The following is a 22,868-nucleotide window of genomic DNA, read 5'->3' on the forward strand; positions in this document are numbered from 1 at the left end:
TACTTGCAAACTAATAATTCATTATGTTAAAACGTTTAAATCCCTCCATCACAAATTAAAGTATGCGAAAACAACCTAAAAACTTTATTTTTTTATTTGAGAGAAGAAGAAGGGTATTTGTTTAAAAGCATTGAAGTATATCTATAAGTTGTTCATAATTTTTATTAAAAATAGTTCATTAAATACTTATAAAAACAAAATAAAAAAAGTAAATTGTGTTAAAGCAAACAAAAAGATTACGTTATGTATAAGTTTGTTTTGAGAAATGAATAATAAGTAAAAATAATCTTTTTTGAATTCCTAATTTTGATTTCAAAACTAATATTTGCAAAAATGCAGCAAATTTGAAAGCCAGAAAAAGATTACTTCTTCCTGGTTTTTGGTATTCAGTTCAGGAGCTCTAAAAATATAAATAAGCTTATGGACTACTTATGGGAAAAACCTAAGATTTTTAGACTCTGCATCCTTGAATATTTGTTATAGGTATATTGTTTAAAACATGGTTTGAAAATAAATTTAATTACCATGTTGTACTTTAAAATGTCTTTAAAATTCATGAGAATAATGACTTAAAACTTGTTTTTAAAAATTAATTTATAGTTAAGCTTCTAAGTACTTGAGGTTGCATTAAATAACTTTGAAACTTCAATTTTTTCTAAATTCTTTTTAGTAAAACACTTTTAAATTAAAATAAAAACATATATTTATTTTATGCTTTTATTTTTTCTGGTTTATTTTTTATTCATTTTATCGTTAAGATTTTAATTTTTTTAACTTAGTTTTTGTATTTTTTTTAGCTTTTATTTTTTATTCTAGTTTATAGTTTGTTTATTTTTAATTTAAGTTTACATTTGTTTATTTTTTAAATGCTCTAACTTAAAACATGCAAGGAGCCGTGGCCAAGTTGTCAAAACAAAATATTATATGCATGGTGATGACTGCACGTGATTGGTTTAATTTGTAGAATAAACTTATACCTACAAAATTAAATTTATTAATTACCAAAATATAACAGCTTAAACTTGTGAGACTATTTAAAGTAAAATTAGAAATTTGTATCAAGGTACCCCACCCATGGGACAACTTGATATAAACTATGAGCGTTGTTAAAAAAATAAGTAAAAAGTATAAAACTTGGAAAAAAACAGTTTTTTTACTTAAAATACTAGCAAATTAATAATTATAAAATAATGCATCCAATGGTCCAAATCACATTTCAGAAATCCAGATATGTCATTTTAAATGACATTTTTTAACCATCAATAAATAATGGCTTTGTATCGAAATTGGATCTTCTTGTATTATGTTTACATGAATCTCCTAAAAATGGACTGTAAATATTATAAGAATTGATTTTTAGGAGTATTATTCTACAGTTTTAGGATCTCCCCCCCCCCAAATGCTGTATCAAATTACCCCATACTTGGTGATAGAAAACAATTGCTTCATTTTTAATATAAACTTGTTTTTTAATAGTTTCGTTTAGTGAAGTAAAGAACTTATGCATTGTAGTTTACAAGTAATGTTACTGATAGACGCATTGAATAACATACCTTAAAACTTTTTTTTGTCAAAACATAGCTCTAGTGGTAACTGCTTCACCATATAAAAGTGGTTGTCACAACTCTTAAAATACCTCCACAATTACAATGTTTCATAGTGCTTCATTTATCATAGTGCCCCACCCTCCCTTATCTATATTATTATTTATTATTATTATTTATTGTTGTTACAATAATAATGATAATAATAATAATAATAATTATTATTATTATTATTATTACTGGTCTTTCATGTTTCTTAATAAATATAACAAAATTTCATATAAATTAATTTGATATTAAATTTATTAATTAGTTATGAATATTAAAAATTAATTTAAATTTTTTTAATATAAAACTGCAGTATGGAACAGACATGAATTGCAGGGTAAAGCTTGAGTGATTATGATGTTTATATGACAGGATAAACTAATTATTGTTGTTTGTTCAATATGCAGATTATGGCAGATGTAGTTCTGACGAGTTGTTTTTTACCCACCAATATACAATTTAATAAGCATTAGTGTGTTTCTTTTATCACGCCCCACAAGTTTATTTTTATTACATATATTTTGGTTTGGTAAATAATGCTTGTTTTATATTTTTGTTTATCAATATTTAATAAAAAATTTTGTGGTATTCTATATATTATTTATACGCTTTGTATAAACTTTGTATAACTTTCTATTTTATATTTGTCATTAATAAAGTGTTGCATTAGTCATTTTTTTTTCTTCTGGAGTATTGTCTGAATTTTCTTTGTTTGAAAATTCTCTTTTTTTCTATTTCAATCATCCATTTCATTAGCCATTCACATATTGTGACTATTTTGAATTAATTTACCAATATTTTTAAAAATAAATTTTTTCAGACATCTCTGTTTATGATACTAAATAAATTTGTAAAGCCAAATGTTATGCCAAAATTTTATATAAAACCAAAAATTATAAAATTTTTTTAAGAACAGCTAGTGTCAATTTCTTAAAATCAATATAAAGTAGTAAGTAAAAAAAAGATTTCTTTCTATGTTTTTGTTTTTAGTCTTTAATAATCTTTTTTTAGATTATGTAAGTGGTGGAGAATTGTTTACACATTTATACAATCGTGCACACTTCACAGAAAATGAGGCAAAGTTTTATACAGCAGAAGTTGTTATAGCTTTGGAGTTTTTACATAAGGTTTTTATTTTTCTTTCAAAGTTTTTACATAAGATTTTTATTTTTCTTTCAAAGGAAACTAGAGCAATATTGTTAATAAGTGCAAAATATATCTGACACTAACTATTCAGCCAAAGATGGCTAAAAAACTGGCTGATCTAAAATATTGGTTAAACTGTAATAAAATAATAGTATAATATATCTTTTACTTTTTTTATGTGGGGTATAAAAACAAGAGTAAATAAAATTAAAAACAAATTTTTAAAACCCTTTTATATGTTATCAAAACACAAGTTTTGCAATCAATTTTTTCTAATATTACTATTTTATTTTATTAACATTTGGGTGTATGCGTGTTTAAAAAAACAAAAAAAGTTTAGGAAGAGATGGGTCCGGAACCACAGACATTTTGTTTACAAAGTCAAAGCCTTATCCAAATAAGTTAAACGTGTGTATATATAGGGACAAATAATATACTTATATTAAAAATTGTTCTTCTTTATCCCATACTAGCATGAGTTACCCGGCGTTGCCCGGGCCAATATTTAAACTGGCTTACCTGATATCTGTACACAAAAATGGGCCCAAAAAATGGTCCCCTCTGATCCCGGGGTCAGGGGGGCCCATTTTTGGGCCCCCTTGACCCCTGGGGTTGGGGTACGGGGTCAAAACCCAGCTAAGAACCTTCTCCTCCTCGAGGACTACCCCCATGCACATTGCCTTTTATATATATAGAAGATATAAAAAAAAAATTAAAATTAACTATATTAATTGACTTATTGCCAAACTAATTATTGAACATTGTATTGTCATCAAGCAAGAGTATGTATGCAAAATTTGAAGAAAATCTATCATTAGAAAGTGACTCAAAAATTGGTTGCAAGATTTTATGTTTAGAGACAAACATTTTATGTTTAGAGACAAACATTTTATGTTTAGAGACAAACAGACAGAGAAGGAGTTAATAAAAGCATTGGGAAAATAAATGCAGCTGTAAAATTAACTTATCTACATTCAGATGTTTATGCATTAATTAAATGTTAATTAACAATAAGGCCTCAGATCTAAAAAACAATTGTGTCTTATTAAATAAAAAATGCATTTTCTCTTCTAAACATAATACATTACTTTAAGGTGTTAATTTTCTATTCTAAACATAATACAATACTTTTTTAGATGTTTAAAAAACATGTTTTATTTTTTAATGGAGTTTATTTTTACTTTATCACAACATGGTTTATCTTCAACGCTTGTATAACCTTGTTTAAAATCTAATTCATTAATGCACAGTTAGAAATGAAGGAACAATTAGAAATGAAGGAACAGTTAGAAATGAAGGAACAGTTAGAAATGAAGGAACAATTAGAAATGAAGGAACAATTAGAAATGAAGGAACAATTAGAAATGAAGGAACAGATACCTTTTACTTTTTTACCATTTTTAGATAAATGTTGCTGATGAAAACCTTCTAAAGCTGATAAACCTTCTAAAACAAAAAATGTTATCACTGCACAATATTAAATTTTTTTTCCATTGTAACAAACACACTGATACTTCAAATAGATTGTAAACGAAAAATGAATTGACAAATTAAATTATAACATTTTGTGTATTCAAATTGATAATAAAACATTAAAAACAGCTTTAAATAACAGTAACTTAATTACTCAGTCATGCTGGGTTATTTGGGAAGTTAACTTAGGTAACTAATCTCTAAGAATGTTAACAGCTAAACCTTGAAATAATTCTAAATATGTTTCAATAATTTAACTAAAATTTAAATAAAATGTTTCGATAATTTAACTAAAATTTAACTAAAATATGTTTAACTGCGCCTCTTACCTTATCTCCTGGATCTGATCAGGTATGGAAACTTTTAATCCTTTTCTTTAGTTTTAAATCAAGACTCATTTAAGTCCACGTTTTTCACCTTCTCATGTAGTTGTTATATTAAATCATTATCATTTTTTTTTTTTGTACAAGAACATCTCTGTTGAGAACAAATGTCTTTTTATTATCGCAAGAAGTTAATTTAAAAAGGTCCTGTCTGATACTATGATCTGTTATTCATTTTACTCAATCTTGTTTCTTATCTCGCTTTTGAAGATTTTCCCGATGCTTTTGAAAATCTTTTAAAGGATCATTAACTAAATTAAGTCTAACATAAAATCTCTAGTTCATGGGTCTGATCTTATTACTTCTCCCCAGAATAAGGCAGAGTTATTTGCAAAGAACTTTTTGTCTTGTTTGACTTTTGAATCTAATGGCAATACTTTTCTTGCCTTTCTAGTTAAAAAGATTAATTCATTGTTAGACTTCCAAATCACTTTGATTCTAAAGTCAATTCTCAATTTTAATTTTCTACAGGTTGCGGTTCAGACAACATTTCTATTATAGTCTTACAATAGGTTTCTCCAGAATTTTTTCAATTCTCGCTAAACTTTAAGTGGTAAAGAAACTTTAAGTGGTTTTTAAGCTAAACTTTTATTAAGTGGTAAAGAAGTGGTTCCAATATTTAAAAACTCTAGAAAAGTATTTATAAGTGTTTCAATATTTAAAATTTAAACACTCTGACCTGTTTAACTATCCTTTAGTCCTCTCTTTAGTTTCATATGAAAGTTTAAATCATTTCTTTTTAACCGCAATATTAAAGTCAATCTTAAAGACCTACACTCTTCTTTATTTCCAGTAACTTTATGAGTACTGCAAGGCTCGTGTTAATTAATTTGTTATTAATTTGTTAGATTTATTTTGTTCATGTTAATTAATGTTAGATTAATTGCTAGAGCAGATTTTACCATCTTTTAAGAGTTTTTTTGGCTGAATACTTATTCCATTTTTTTTTCTGCTAATAATTTCTTTAATTACGCTTTATATTTTTTTGGCATTTCCGTTAGTTTTTTTTAACGACTGCGCTTGAATATATTTGAGCGAACTGAGACAGTAAGAATTTCTTTTTTTGTGTGTTATTGCAAAAAATGCAATTTTGATGAAATAGAGGTAATAATTTGATTAAAAAGCAATTGCAAAAAATACAATTTTACAACTATTTTTGCAATTTTTAATTTTAGATTTTTGTATGTTTCTAAACAAATTCGTTTTTATCAGAATATCGCTTAAAACCGCGCAAATTTTTTTTTACATTTAATATTTTCAATAATTTTTTTTTTTAATATATATTTATAAAATCTTATATAGTTTTTTATTACCTATCTAATGAAAAAAAACAAATAAATAAAAAGTATATATATATGTATATATGTATGTGTGTGTATATATATATATATATATATATATATATATGTATATACACACACATACATATATATATATATATATGTATATACACACACATACATTCCTTTATTGACAAATAACAACCCTCTCCCTCTCAGACAAGTGCATTTTAAATGTAGTTTTATGTTTGCCAAGTTTTATCTGCCGAATTGAGTCACTATCCCAATGTTGTAAAGTTGTATCTCTTTCTTTTTTCTACAAATGCATTTATTGTTCCTGCATGAATTATATTCATCTAGTTTATCCGCGCACATCAAATAAATCTCAAAACGCTCACCCGTCTTCATGTTTTCCTGACAACCTGCAACTTTTAAGTTTTTAGTTTACCGTTTCCTTTCTCTTTATCCCTATCATTTGTTTTCTAGTAACTCATAACTTAATAGTGGTTGCTTGCAACCTTTTTAGGAGTGAATTAGTTTAAAAAAGTATATTTGCATTTGTCAGTATTTAATAAATAATAAATGTACGCATATAATTTATGCATTATAAAATTTTTTCCTAACTTTGTAAAGGGCCGGATCATGGTCACTAGTAGAAAGTCTCCAACAAAAGTATAGTAGAGATAAAAGTCCCCCCCAAAAAAAGATTAAAGTAAAAGCAAAACAAAAAAAAGCTTAAATTGATTTTTATATTATCACATTTTAAAATCTTAATAGAAATTTTATTTCAAGTTTTTGGTATGATATTTTTTTAAAATGTTTGTTTACATTTTTAATTAAGATAAAAAAGTTTTTATACAAAAAAAAAAAGATTTTGCATAATAAAGTTGCTGCATATCCAAAAAAGAGACTTCAATTTGTTATAAAATAGGTAGAATTATTATTATTATGAGTAATTATTGTAAAAGTATTGATATTCAGCATGTAAAGCATGTAAAGGAAATGATTTGGAGACTTCAATTTGTTGTAAAGTAGGTAGAGTTATTATTACTATTATGATTAATTATTGTCAAAGTATTGACATTTAGCATGTCTTCATGTTGTGTATGAAGTATGAATTCTTTTTTATCCTTAACATCCTCCATTATGTTTTTACAGAATTTAAAATAACTATTTAGCCAGCTTTATTTTTTATTTTTATGCAATAATCTTAGTATCAAGTTTTATACAACAAGACAAACCAGAAAGTTTATTAATTTAAATATAAATATAAATATAAATATAAATATATATATATATATATATATATATATATATATATATATATATATATATATATATATATATATATATATATATATATATGTCTTATTAAGATTTTGGTATTCTTTTTATAAAAGTAAGAAATTAGTTTTAGAGATTTTCACTTCAGAATAATATCTGCGTTAGTATAAAAGTAGTTTTTGCTTGCAATCACTCTATTGTATTTTTAAAAGTTTGTTTGCAATCACTCTAATTGCACTTTTTAAAGTTTGTTCAATACTTTAGTTTAATGCCTCCTACTTTCAAATAAAGATCTGTCCCTATTTTTTATATTTTTTATTGACTCTCACAATCAATTATGTTATTTTTTTCCAAAATGTAATTTTGTTTAAGTGAACCACCTCAAAAATTTTAAAATTATAATTATTTTTTCTGATGTTTTTTATGAAATGACAATTTTTTTTGAAGTTTTTATAAAATTTCACTTTTGAGACATAACATTTAAAAAACCCTTTTTTATGGCATTTAGGTCAGGTTGCAAGTTCAGACTTAAGGTGCTCCCCCCTTCCCCTTCTAAATCCAATTACATTTTTGAATAATATAAATTGAGTTACTTGCAAGAATCAATAAAATGTTTTAAGAATAGGGACAGATCTTTTTTGAAAGCAGGGGGCATTTAATGCACCCTCATGACCTTTGTTAAAGCCTTGTCATCATCTAGCGTAATTAAAATAAAATATGTGTTATGTAGTTACGCAATAATTTAAAGATTTGTTTATATGTTTTGACATAATTATTTTTAAACTTGAAAGTTCAAATAAGCAGTATAAGAATTTCATTAAAAACCATGTTAGGAAAACTGTAAAAAAAACCATGTTAGGAAAACTGTAAAAAAAACCATGTTAGGAAAACTGTAAAAAAAAAAGCAACAACAAAGAACTATAGAGTAGGGATGTGACTTTTTGATAACTCCAGTTTCCAACATAAAAAACAGATGAACTTTGGTAGTAACTGAAAAGTCATTGTTTTTTTCAATTTTTGAAAAAGGTCACCCACCATGACCCTTGATTACACACTGGCTCCTATATATCAGTGAATTTTTTTTTCCCCTTCAAAAGTATATCAACCTGGGTCTCAAAAGAACCAAAATTTTAAAGAGATAATAATTACCATTAACATTTAGAAATAATGATGGTTTCAAATAAAAATAAATTGCTTAAATTTTATATACAAAAAACAACAATTTTTATCTAAAAATTGAAAAGGTTATTTTTTATGACATTTTGTTTGCATTTTTTTTTTTTAATGTTTTAATAGAAAGATTATGAATTTTGAAATCACTATAAAATTCTGGTTCTTTTGAGACCCAGGTTGATATACTTTTGAAGAACATTTTTTTTACTGATATATGGGAGCCAGTGTGTAATCAAGGGTCATGGTGGGTGACCTTTTTCAAAAGTTAAATGAAACCAATGACTTTTCAGTTACTTTCAAACCAAAGTTAATCTGTTTTTTACATTGACAACTGGAGATACATATTAAATATATAGTTAATTTATCCATATTTTTACTTTTTTTTAAACAACTCTATGCATAAAGAACTTTGACGTACTATTAAGCAGGCATTCGTGTAAGAGGCATGCAGTCGCACAACTTATATGACCACACATATAGTTCTTTGTTTTGACAACTTGACCACAACTCTTTGCAAGTTTTGATAATTAGCGCCTTTAAAAAATGCAAGAGCGGATCCATAAAGAGGGAAAGAGCCATGAGGGCCTTCACACCCACCCACCCCCACCTCAGATTTTTATTTAGAAATCCATACATTTAACACAGCGCAATTTTTAAAAACGTATGTAAATAAGGCTGTTTAAAAGTGCCATGAAATTTAATAAAATTTTGTGGTGCAAATTTTAAATTTTATAAAAAAGTTATCAAAGGTAGTTAAAAAATGGTTCGCAGATGCTATTATTTTAAGATTATTGTAATTATTTTATTTTCTTATATTTAGGGTTCTTTTTTCAGCAACGATATTTGATGCAAGTCAAGGAACGAAACAAATGTGTCTACAATTTTTTAAAATCTATTTGTAAAAAAATATTTATGTATTTGTAATGTAACAAATTTTTTAAAGTAATAAAAAGACATTAATGCTAATAAAATTTTTAAGCATTGTTTTATTTCGTATTATATTCCGTATTACATTGAAAATTAGACAAATTTAAGGAAACAATATCAGCTAAGCTTTCAATTGTATCAATACCTTTTTAAAATAAAGGATACAATTTTTAATTTAATTGATTTAATAATTACAATTAACCTGCAACAAAATACCCGAATACTTTATTGTAATGTAATAAAAGGTGACCATTGGAAAAAGTAATTAGATAAGAGTTTAAGGCGAGAGTTAAGAAATGAGTACAAAAGCTATCAAAAAATCATTACAAACTGTTTTATCATGGAAATATAATTTCCTTGGTTATGAAGTCATGAAAGGTAATGGTGTTGACACTGTTGTGAAGATATGGTGTAAAATATGTTCTAAGCATGAAAATATGAATCTAGGCAAATCTTCTATATTTGGGTGTGCTAAAAAGTCTATTAATTTTTTTACAAAAGGAACTAATGTTGTTGCACATCATCAAGTATAGTTTATGGATATATATTTATTATATAGAATATAAAGATATAAAATAAAAGAGACTTGTAATACTATTTATATATTTAAGACATTATAAATCTAAAATGTATACCTTGAAATATTGGCTTTACATCTTGTTAAGGTTCAACGTGATAACGGCATGAACTTATTGCTAGGCAGAAGCAACAAGGATGGATATATATATATATATATTTATATTTATATGTGTGTATATATATATATATATATATATATATATATATATATATATATATATATATATATATATATATATATATATATATATATATATATATATATACACACACATATAAATATATATATGTATATAAAACGAGTACATTATATTTTAGTTGTGTATCACTTTCTGAAAGTAAAGTTACTGCATTTCAATAACATTAGTTTTTAAATTTCTCTATTTTTTATAGCCAGAAACTTTATACATTGCATTGCCCAAACAATAACGGAGAAATTAGCGGCTATTATTGTTAACAAGTCATTTATGTCTTTGCTTTCAGATGGTAGTCAAGCATGAAAAACAGGTAGTGACAAAGAAGCAATACTAGTTAGAGCACAGCATTCTTCCATGTTATTTTTTTGTTGCGCTATGCAGTATGACTGATTTCGGAGAGGAAATGCTGATTCCTTAAAATTAGCATTAGAAAGTGTTTTTAATGTAAACAAAATTACAAAATGTAAAATTCTCTTATTGATTAATGATTATTGTATAAAATCTATTTCTGCAACAGCTGATGGAACTAGATGAAGAATTTAGTGACGATGATAGTTGTTCTGCTGGTAGTAGTGAATGTAGCTAAAAATTTAGATTTCTTTATTTGTGTTTATGACTTTTTATTACTTTACAAAATTTGTTTCATCACAAATACATAAATATTTTTTACAAATAGATTTAAAAAAATTTCAGACGCATCTGTTTCGTTTCTTGACTTGCATCAAATATCGTTGCTGAAAAAAGAACCCTAAATATAAGAAATTAAAATAGTTACAATAATCTTAAAATAATTGTATCTGCGAACCATTTTTTAACTACCTTAATAACTTTTTTATAAAATTTAAATTTTGAACCACAAAATTTATTAAATTTCATGGCACTTTTAAACAGCCTTATTTACTTACGTTTTTAAACATTGCGCTGTGTTAAATATATCAATTTCTAAATAAAAAAATTTGAGGTGGGAGTGTGTGTGTGCGTGCGTGCGTGCGTGCGTGTGTGTGTGTGTGTGTGTGTGTGAAGGTCCTCATGGCTCTTCCCTTCTTTATGAATCCGCTCTATTTATTTATGGGAGGAAAAAATACAAATTGATAGAGCTATGAGTTAAATAAAAAATATTTTGATTTTTTTTCTGGTTTTTCCTCTATTTATTTTATCATTCTTTAATATTTTTATTTTTTTAAGTTAATTTTTGTATTATATATATTTTTAAGATTTTATTCTCTTTTCAGTTTATGGATTGTTTATTTTAATTTAAGTTAGCTTTGTTTTTTTAGCACATTTTTTAAGCGCACTAATTATCAAAACTTGCAAAGAGCCGTGGTCAAGTTGTCAAAACAAAGAACTATATGCGTGGTCATATAAGGCGTGTGACCGTACGCAAAGGCCTAATTAAGATATGTACGCATGAAATTATCAGAACTGTGAAGTTGTCTATTAAAATGATACATTATAAAATATAAATTAAATTAGAATAATGTATTCTTTAAAACAAAGAATCTTTTAATATTTGAAGCATTTTTAGTAAGATTTATATAACATATATTTAAATAAATTAGTGACAATGTCTAGTGTTAATATTTCAATGTTTGATTTTTTTTTTTTTAATCCATTTTTTCTCATTTAAAATATATTAAAAAGATTCCTTTTATGTTGTTTAGCTTGGTGTGATCTATCGAGATATCAAACTTGAAAATATTCTTTTGGATGGAGATGGTCACATTGTGTTAACTGATTTTGGTTTAAGTAAAGAATTTCATCACTTACACGAAAATGTAAAACTACTTTTTTGCGTTTTTACCTTAGTAATAAATAGTCACACATTAAGTATGATATAAATAAGTATTAACATTATATAAGTATAAATAATATACAATAAAAATAAGTACAACCTTCTGAAGGATATTGCACAAAAAAATTTTCATCTTTTGCTAATTTTTTTGCGTTACATCCTTCAGGAGGTTAAGCCTAACTTACTACTTGGTAATAACTCTTGATAATAACTTCTCAAGAAGTAGCAGATAGTCTTTAATGATTGTTTGATGATAATAAAATTTTAACATACCGAAATGAAAAGTTGTTTATATTGGCTGAGGTAAAAAGCCTGTCATAACATTAAAAAACCAAGTTCTTCAAAATTTGCAACATTGGCATCAGCCTCAATACAAGACTATATATAAAATTTTACCTTCAGTGCAAATGTCCTCACCTCCACAACCAATATAAGTAAATCCAAAAAGCATGCTCTTCAAAACTATATTCTATGAGCAGCTGGTGTTAATTCACATGATGCAAGCTACTGTGGTATCCTTCCAAATCTTAATGTTGAATGCTTCAGCTTACTCACAGGCATTTTATAGAAAATAAACCATCCCGTCATACCTAGTTTATACATGAGCAATCATTCACATTTTTACACTTTCAAATTCAACACCCAATACTTGAATTGGACAATTTAAATATGAGCAAAACTTTATCTGCAACCTACATAATGAGAAAAGTAAATTTGGTGTCAACTCTTGACGTTATCTAAAAATTATTAAACCTAGAATACTTTAATCAAGATTACTTTAAAATAATGTTTTTTGTTAACTCAAATCAATATTTTAATTAAAGGTTATTTTTGTTTTTGTTATACTCTTGTTTTTTATCATTATTATGTTTTTCATTTTTATTAGTAATATGTTGTTTTTTATTTTTATTAGTAATTTATTGTTATGTATTTTATGAAATTTTTTTATAAGTATAATTATAGTTTATTAAATTATGTAAAAGTAATAGAATCCAGAAAAAACATGTTGTGGAATCATGACCATGAATACAACTTAAGAGGGTAATATTTACAAATTTTATTTGATAAAGAAAAAAAAAATTATACAAATGCTAGTTATTTCTCTTACGCCATGAATTTATGCAGCTTATGATTGTACTTATGTGCTTATGATTGTTCACACGAAAAATTAGGTATCTAAGTTAAATTCATAAAGTATTTGACTAGGACTCTTTCCATGGGCAAGGGCAAATCTGTTATTCCATATCTCTTGCATGGTTCAGATTTTGTTATCTCACCTAAGGACAATGCTGAATTGTTTGCTAAAAAGTTTTCATCAATCTTATCTCTTGATTCCACTAATCACATCCTATCTGATATAGCCGATAAACAGGTTAATCTGTTGCTTGACATTCTTATCACTCCAGCATCAGGCTTGGTCGGGAAGCGGGAGCGATCGGAGCAATCGTTGACCACAGAAATCATATTTACTTGCGAAAAACTAGCCAGATTTTTTAGTCGTTTTGAGAACATTTCATTTTATGTATGTTTCCATGTTTGTCTGCAAAATAATTATAAGTTTAAAACTTAAACTCAAATGTTCTTAAAACATCTTGGTGCGGAAAAATAAAAAGAATATTCGAGAACATTAAAAAGACAAACAAAATAATTCTATTGGTTTAAAAAATACGCTGACTAAGCGAATTGTAGTTCTAGAGTATTCTGTTGAAATATTTTTAAAGTTTGTTTAAAATATTTGTTTTATTCGAGGTTTTTTAAGTTTTGATATTTCTTACATAAATTGTTTGAAGAATATATGATCAAACGAATTATTATTTTAATACTATGGCTCATTCTCGGAGCTACATCTGCAAAGCCGTAAATCTTTTAAACTATCATTATTTGCTTACAAAAATAATGTTTCTAATATATATTTTTTATATTGTCAAAGATTTGTAAAATTTATTATATTAGTATATTATTTTATTAGTATTTTCTTATTTTTTATTTAAAAAGTATGTAATTTATATGTAAATGTAATTTTTATTTAAAAAGTATGTAATTTATATGTAAATGTAATTTTGTTTATCTGTTTATTCTTGAAAATTTGAACATTTAATATGATCATAAAACATTTGATGTAATTTATTAAAGCAATTTTACGATTATTTTTCTGAACAAATAGGTATTCAATGATAATTGCGTTTTCAATAAAATTAAAAATAATCATCAAAGTTAATAAAACTAATTATTAAATAAACATATAAGAAGAATGTACTCTATTATCCTTAATAGAGGTGGGTGGGGCGGATATATATTAATTAATTTTTAGGAAATTTTCCCACTAACAGATAGTTACTAACCCTAGGTCATTAAGCCCTCCCCCCTGTTTACTAATTTTTACTTGTTATCAACAAAAAAAAATATTTCTCAAAACTAAAAGTTAAAATTGCCCTAAAGAATTCAAAAACATACTAGTAATTTGGATCCCCCCGTTTATCAGATCTGAATGGTCTGAACTAAAGTTCCCAATCAGCCTCTTATTCCCATCCTCCCTTGTATTAAGGACTCGAGTTTAAGACTAGACAATATTGTTTCGTCCTCTAGAACTCTTCAGTAATGTATTGATTATATGGGTCTTAGCAATAAAACTAGAAAACTTTTTGTTGTGCACAAACTACGGAGTAGTGGGTAAACACTATTCAAACAGCAATGACGCATCCCATAAGGAGAGAGCTCAACAAAACTACAAGTTAAGGAGCTATATCCAACATTAGACAATATTGTTTTAAAACACAAACATAATTGCGTACATGACATACATGAACGATACAACAGCATACACAACAAAAAACAAACATAATTACGTACATAAAGTGACTTATGAGTGGATCAGTACTGCGCCAGAGGTCAAGACAGAACACAAATATGAATGAACGAAACAAAAACATGCATAACAAAACACAAACATAATTATGTACATAAAGTGACTTACGAGTGGATCAGCACCGCGCCAGAGGTCGATACAGAACACAAACATAAATGAACGAAACAAAAACATGCGCAACAAAACACAAACATAATTACGTACATAAAGTGACTTACAAGTTACATTTAACCTTGACGGATAAAAATTTTAAAATAAAATGTTTATTCTTCCAATTCAGATGTAGAACTGAAATCGTTACTGTCGCTGCTTTCTTCGCTACTATAATCAGTGACATTGCTAGCATTAGCTGAATCAAGGCGAAAAACTCTTTGCTTACTTAAGTAGATATCCACAGCACGACTCAAAATATCATCTCGTTCTTGGTATGTGAAATTCTGGTCATTCCCAGCTATGATTAAAGAGTCTTCCATTGTTGAGTGGTTCATCTTTAAACACCGATCATTCAGTATTACAGTCAAAATACTGAAAATGCGTTCGACAGCGGAATTAGAGCCAGAAATACACATCATAAGTTTAACTAGAAGACTAAAGTTTGGAAACTTGATTCTATGATAAAAAAAAAAAATTCTGTCACATTTCAAGAGGCGTGAGTGCAATGGTGTTTTTTTATTTATTACTAGTTTTGCAGCTTTCCATTCCCGAAGAACCATTTTAAAATCTATTCCTGCAGCCTCTAGAGGGTAAAAGAGTTCCTTTAGTAATAAAGAGGTGCTGGCATCACCATACATGCTGTCTGCTGTCCATAACTGTGGATCTAACCAATCAAATATGGGATTTAACAGCGAACCAAATCTATCGTTTATCAATGACAGAATGATGTCGATTGCTGATTTTCTTAAATTAATAGCAGAACTAAGACAATCCAAGTTAAGATTAGCCATGTTGCAGAGCTCTATCTCAACGAACTCTTTATTCGATTTTTTCAACTCGTGGCCTTCCTTTAAATACAAAGAAACAAGATTAGTTGTACCATGTTTTTCATTGATTCTAAACTTTAGTAAATATGAACCAATAATATTGTCGATACCTTCATTGCTTAATTCGTCTAAGCTAGCCTTAGTTACATCCACTGCTGGTTTTAACTCATTCACCATTAACATTTGCTTTTCGAAAACCAACGATAATGGAGATAATTTTTCTAAAATATCGAAATAACTACAAACTATACATAATAGTCTGTATTCATGCAACCGTTTGGATATCCCAGATATCTTAGCACGCATATCTGCTTTAGTGTCGCGATCCGCAAGAGCGTTTTCGAAACCCACAATAAGCTAAGGCCAGTTATGTAGCAGTGTTGTAAAGCTGCGTCTCCTGTGACTTATAAAGCGCGTTCCCAATATTTTAGGCAAGGTGTAGTATGTAATATTCAAAGCCTCGGCAGCTTTTTTAATCGCGCTTTTTAATTTGCCAGAATTGCAAAATAAACTAAAAATTGAAATATACAGGCGTTCCCACTCTTTAAACTGCGATATATCTTTTACAGCCCCTTATATAGCTAATTCTAAACGATGGTTTACGCACTGAATTTTAATCAGCCACATTCTATCATTTTTTAACTGCGTTAACACTCCATTATAAATTCCAAAATTGACGCTTGCTCCGTCGGCCGTCGCGCTGATAAGTTTAGATTTGTAAGCTGCCGCAGTTAAAGGAATATTACCTGATTCATTAAAAATGCTATCAATAGCCTTTTTAATTGCATTAGCCTACATACCACCCGAATTGTTCATATCAAGTAAAGATACTACAAAGTAAGCAGGGGTCCCCTCGCGTTCAACGCGCACTAGAATCAACTCTTTCTCGTCCTTTGTTTTTCTAGCCTGTGAGCCATCAGAGAGAATGGAGAAAAACCTTTTATCGTTGATGATTTTAGCAACTTATTATTTTACGGCACTGGCAATTTTGGAGATATATTCACGTGCTAAAAAAATAAATTAAAACAATTTAAAATCAATTAGACAACAAAAAATTATAAATTTTATAAGAAATCAATAACCTGCTTTATTGTTGCATTTTCCTTCTAAAAGAAGTAAACCATTAATTCTTTGACATTTTATCAGCGTCTCGAAATAGCTATGTGGCATGCTCAGTTTTAGAGCCATTTCATATGCAGTTTGTAACATCTTTAATAATGCATTGCGGCTGTCATGTGGTACCGAATTTTCTATATCGAAGTTGGTTACACGATTACTTCCAGGATCTTCTGAGTACCCATTTTCAATTTGTACCGCCAACCTATGACTTTTCCCTTTTAGATAGTGATCAACCTTTATTATTATCAAAAATATTCATGAATAAAATTAAATAATTCAATAAAAAGTTGGTTACATAAATTCATGGCACATTATATAATGCTTTATAAATAATACTTTTAATGAAACAGTAAAAATATTCATAAGTAAAAATTATGTTTAAGTTATTTCCTGGACAGACAAATTAAAATAAAGTAAATAATTTTAATCTTACCTGATGTTTTGTCACCAAACAAGTTCCCTCAATAAACGAATAATTCAACACTCCTTTAAATAAAGGATCTTTTAATATAGCTGTTTTGTGCCTAGCACAAATTTTACACCATATTTTAACAACTAAGCCATTTTCTTCCGTGTACCCGATAACTGATTCTTTCCCCCAAGAAAGAAAGGTTGTTAAGTTCTTAGATATTGGTTTACTAACTCCAACTATTTTAGCTTCAGTTGCCATACTTGCAAACTCGTTATACTTAAAGTTCCATTTTTCTGTTTTAAATACTAATTAAAATTAAAAAGCCCACTCACTAAACGTCATCAGCGGTATTGTGAAGCAGTTCCGCTTCCTCTTCATAAAGTATTTTTAACCTTTTTAGTTGATTTCAATCTTATTTTAATTTCTACAGAAACTCAATGATTTAATTATTTCATTTTTCCATCTTTCTAAGAAGTTTCAAGTATGTTAGGCTTTTCAAATAAAGCGAAGCATAAAATAGTTATTAAAAAAATTAACTTTTTTAGTTTTAAAATTATTTAGTTTAAACAAAACTAAAACTAGCTTAGTTTTATTAGAATCTTGTTGGATTTTTGGGGCCTTTTTATGTTATGCTACAACGTAAAAATGACTAAAAAAAAGGTCAACTTGACTATTTCGGGGCCTCTAACATCATAGCCCCCTCTTTAATCCACCACTGGAAATAGAACACAAGTATATAAATTATATCACACTCTTTGATAAATAAAAGAACATTTGTTTTATTTATTAAGCAATCGTAAAATGTTACTTTATATTAAAAATATCGCTTAGTTTTATAAAAAAAATTATATAAGAGCGATGTTTCGAAACTATTTGTTCTAAACGCAATTTATTTTGCTTTAAGTTTTTTTGCGTTAAAGTTTTTTTTGTATTTATAATTGTCTCTCATCGGTCCAGATAATCTTTTTTGCGCTTTTTTTTTTTTTTTTTTGAAATGTTCTCAAAACAACTAAAAAATCTGGCCAGTTTTTTGCAACTAAATATTATTTCCGTGGTCAACGATCGCTCCAATCGCTCCCGCTTCCCGACCAAGCCTGCTTCAGCATCTGTATCTAAATTGATTTCCTGCTTAGACCCTTCTACAGTTTGTGGTCCGGACAACATAACTGTTATAGTCTTGCAGAAATGTTCTCCAGAGCTGTCATCTAACTACTGTTCCATTAGTCTTCTTGCTATCATATGCAAGGTTTTTGAGTCTTTAATCAACAAACACTTAACCTCTCATATTGAATCTAAAAACTTACTTTCTGATAATTAGTATGGATTTTGATCTTCTCGTTCTACTGCTGATTTGTTAAAGCTAATAACTGATAGATTTTATTGTGCATTAGGTAGATGTGGAGAGTTTAAGGCTATCACTCTCGACATTTCCATAATCTTTGATAAAGTTTGGCATGATGTCTTCTCCATAAGCTCCCTTCTTACAGTGTATCAAGTAACATTTCTAAGATTATTGAATCCTTTCTTACCAATTGCAGTATAAAAATTGTCCTCAATGGACGGCACTCTTCTTCATTTCCTGTTACTTTAGGGGTTCCTCAAGATTCTATTCTTGGCCCTATACTTTTTTTCAATTTACATTAGCAATCTCCCAGAAATTCTCACACAAGGTGGCGTTGTTTGCTGATGATTTTATTCTTGTTTTGATAAGAAGCCAACACTCTCTGATTGCTTGAGTGGGCATTTGAGCTTGAAAAAGTTTTTACTTCTGCCACAGCATGGGGCTCTCAGTGGGTGGTGAACTTTAACTCAGAAAAAACTTAATGTTTTTCAGCTAATTGTTATGACTATAATCTAGATCTTCCTATATTTATGAACAGTAATGTATTCGATGAGTCATCTACCCTTTGTCTTCTAGGATTAACTCTTACTTTCGATCTTTCTTGAAAACCATATATCAAATCCATTGCAAAATTAGCATCTGCTTAGGTTGCATCTCTTTATTGTGCTCACCTCGTTCTTACTTTGAATTTTTTTCTTTATCTTTAAAAATCTCAAGTTTGTCCTTGTATGGAATACTGTTGCCATATCTGGAGTGGATCTATGAATGATGTCATTTCTCTTTCAGGCTATTTGCAAAAGCACATTTTAAATATAATTAGACCTGCTCTTTCAGCCAACCTTTAACCATTGTCACATCATTGTAATATTTCTTCCCTTTCACTTTTGAATAAATACTTATTGATGTAAAAATGATGGGTGCTGCTCTAATAAGCTAGCATCTCTTGTGCCATCTACTAAATTTCATTATTGTGTTACTCGTCATTTAAATTAAATCTCATCCTTTTAACTGTGACTGTTCCGAAGTGCCCCAAAAATTATTATTTGTCTAGTTTTTTTTTCCTGGAACATCATTTCTTTGGAATTTGCTTCCTTCATCTTATTTTCCTGATTCATATATTTTGCAGTTTTTTAAGTCTGTAATCGTTATCTTGCTTTATAAACTTCATCTTTTCTCTTCCAATAACTTCCAACTCTAATAGTCGTTGCTTGCAGCCTTGTTAGTTGTGAAGATGTAAAAAAAAAAACTTTTAAACACATTTAGTTGTTCTTACAAATAAACATTTGTTAGGTTTCAATAACTCATGTGTTGTGCAAGGTTTTGTCTTTAACAGTTTAATCAGGGCAGATGCTATTATGAACACAATGTTATGTATGAGCTAATTACAATTACCAACAATTTATGACATGTTTGTATCTTAATGATAAATCATGCAAGTTGATATTAGTTTTATCCTTAAGTTATTATATTTTTCTTATAGTGTTGATTGTTTGAATTACAATATATGATGCTACCTAAAGTATGCCAAAGCTAAAGCATAGCAAAGTTTGGAGCGCTAGTAAGTAAAGTGGATACTGACATGGAGAGCATAAAAAGTATAATAATAATGATATATAAGAACTGTCTTGAAATTAAAGCTACAATAAAGTTAATAAACTAAAATATACTTTTTATAGACAAATAAGACAATAAAATTTAAATTAGGACTCTTTGTCATAACAGTTTCAAAACTTTTTGACTCCTTGGAGCATCTTGATGCTTTTATTATTGCTAGATTTTTTAGAAATATATTTTCTAAAGGGCGGCAATTGAAACCTTTTTGATACAGATAAGAATTGCTTCATCAAAAATGTTTGACAAAATTCATCTGATAACAGCTCAAATTCAACCTAACAAAATATGCACCATTGAACAATATTGTCAATGGCAATAGCAAAACCTCATCTATTTAAGTCATCAATATAATCAGAACCATTTTTTTTTAACATAACCATCAATATATAAAATTGAAAGTAATGATTCTGCTTGAATTTTATCCTCAAGTCCTGGCAAATTATCAAAATTTTCGCCTTCCTGCTTATTTAAACTTCGAAAATAATTATTACAGGAATGACCATTAGTACAATCATCATAACTATCCATTTCTAACTAAAGAAAGTTTTGCATGTTGAATTCTAACTTTTTCTATGACAAACTGGGCAGTAATAAAATAGGTTCCTCCAGAACCCTGGCGAAGCTTGCTAAAAGTTTTCTCTAATGGATCAATTGTGAATTATCCCAGGATAATGTAGTCATTTTTACAATTCAAAAGATACTTTGCAATGTTGACAGTTGGTCAACACATTGAGAAATTCATTCAGAGGTATCTTTTGTAAGCTACTTTATACATTTTGGGCTTGACTTTTTCATTCTTTCAACTATATCTGCCTCATCTAAAAAGAATAGCAGACTTTTATCAGTGTGTTAACTATATTGGTACTCATCTTTATAATGAATATCTGTTATAACACCTTTCACATTACAAATTTTCCAAAACTTCAAAAATATAAAAATAAATTTGATGGTGCCAATAACTTCATCTTTGTTAATGGATGGATGATTTTTAAGTGCAGCAATATTTTCATAACAGAAAACTCATAAAAAAGTGTCAACTTTCTGCTGCTTAATTGGTTTTGGTGAGATGGAAATTTTATTTAATTTGCTATGCTTTAAAAGATTGGCAGATTCTAACTCATAAAGATTTATTAAATCACTCTATTTTGCTATATGTTTGCTAACGTCTACATATTTGTTACCATTGCTACATGCTGTTACCGTCAAACTCAAAAACTAATTCCCTGTTTTCTTCAGTTAACCAATTATTGTGAAGACACTTTATGACATGAAAATATTCAAACAACAAAAATGTATTTTCATTATCTCCACACCAAGGTTTTCCTTCATTTTTATTTTAAAAACTTTTGATTTACTCTATTTCCATCAGTAATAGTTGATAACAGTTTTGCATCGGGTTGATTGTTGATTGTTTCAAATATTGGTTTGCATTGTTTGAAAAGAAAATCAGAATCTAAGTGGCTAGTTGGAGTCATTTTTACTAGAATCTCTGGTCCACCAAATAAACATTTACATTTATAGATGACATGCTTTGGCAAGGACCCCTAGTTGATCAACAGAATTTCCACACAATACACCTCCATGATAAGTTTATGTGGATTTGATATTAACTTCATCAACCAGCAGTATACGTTTATGTTGTGTATTTTCAATAATCATCATAACATTTTTTAAAAATTCCATACTATCTTGTGATCCGACTTTTGAAGTGATTTTTATTAAAGTTCTAATACTAATTAATAGTAATTTATAGTCATTAGAAATGTGGCTGTACAGAGGTTTGGATAAAATAAAATATTCAAATGCTCAAGTAATTATATAAGGAGAGTAAGTTAATTCACCATTTTGTTTTTGAGATATGCAGTCCATATGTTCGATTTAAAAATTTTCTTATGGCAAACATCTTTATTTTTTAAGTAACATATGACTCCATCAAAGACTGACCAATATTTACAATGTGATAATGCCTTACTTGATAAGTAAGACATTATCACATTGTAAATATTGAATGGAAATACTGCAAAAAGACCCAAGATGAAACAAAGTTAAAGTTAAATCCCTAATAATAATAATTAAAACTTTGGAATACAACATACAAAGGGGCCACGTCCCTGGTAGTACCATACTCAACTTGTTTCTTCGCGCAGCCTTGTTTGTCAAGGTTCGTGTTTTGGAGTTATAGAGTTGAGGGTTATAACCACAATTAAGTAGCATCCTCGTCTGTAGTGACCTCGACCTTGGGTGAAGTTAAAAAAAAAACAAAAAAACTTTTGACTGAATGTAAACAACATCATTATTATCATTTATGCTGTATACAATAAAATCATTACTATGCAAGAGTTTCTCCTTTATGCTATAAGTTGAAAAAAATCATGCTCTCTAAAGCTAGTTCATCTGATGTAATGTAATTCTTATACTGTATGATGACAGTTTTGTTGTTCTGTGTTTACAAGGATGAGAACTAAGTCAAACATTTAGAGCTTTAGTGCTCGCAGGTTTAGTGGTACTAAAGCCAAGCTAATCAGCATCAGAGGTGGAAAGTAACAAATTATATTTACTCACGTTACTGTAATTTTTATTTACTGTAATTTTATAGTTTTTTTTGTAAACTTTGTACTTTTTAAATATTTTTTTAAATGTGTACTTTTACTTAAGTATATACTTTTTAAAGTATTGTACTTCGCTATAAAAATTTTATAAACTATCATC

The 22,868-nt window shown here is 27.9% G+C and overlaps 1 protein-coding gene across 1 annotated transcript in view; it reads left to right on the forward strand.

Annotated features, from left to right (window-relative positions):
- The window catches only part of LOC100213368 (ribosomal protein S6 kinase alpha-5), an 83,226-nt gene that overhangs the window by 31,310 nt on the left and 29,048 nt on the right, over positions 1–22,868 (forward strand). Inside the window, exons 4-5 of the mRNA XM_065805287.1 lie at positions 2,604–2,719; positions 11,696–11,809. Of these exons, the coding sequence (XP_065661359.1) occupies positions 2,604–2,719; positions 11,696–11,809 (230 nt within the window). The remainder of the gene's footprint in view (positions 1–2,603; positions 2,720–11,695; positions 11,810–22,868) is intronic.

Source organism: Hydra vulgaris, chromosome 09, assembly GCF_038396675.1.
Source record: "Hydra vulgaris chromosome 09, alternate assembly HydraT2T_AEP".
In the NCBI taxonomy this organism is placed as follows: domain Eukaryota; kingdom Metazoa; phylum Cnidaria; class Hydrozoa; order Anthoathecata; family Hydridae; genus Hydra; species Hydra vulgaris.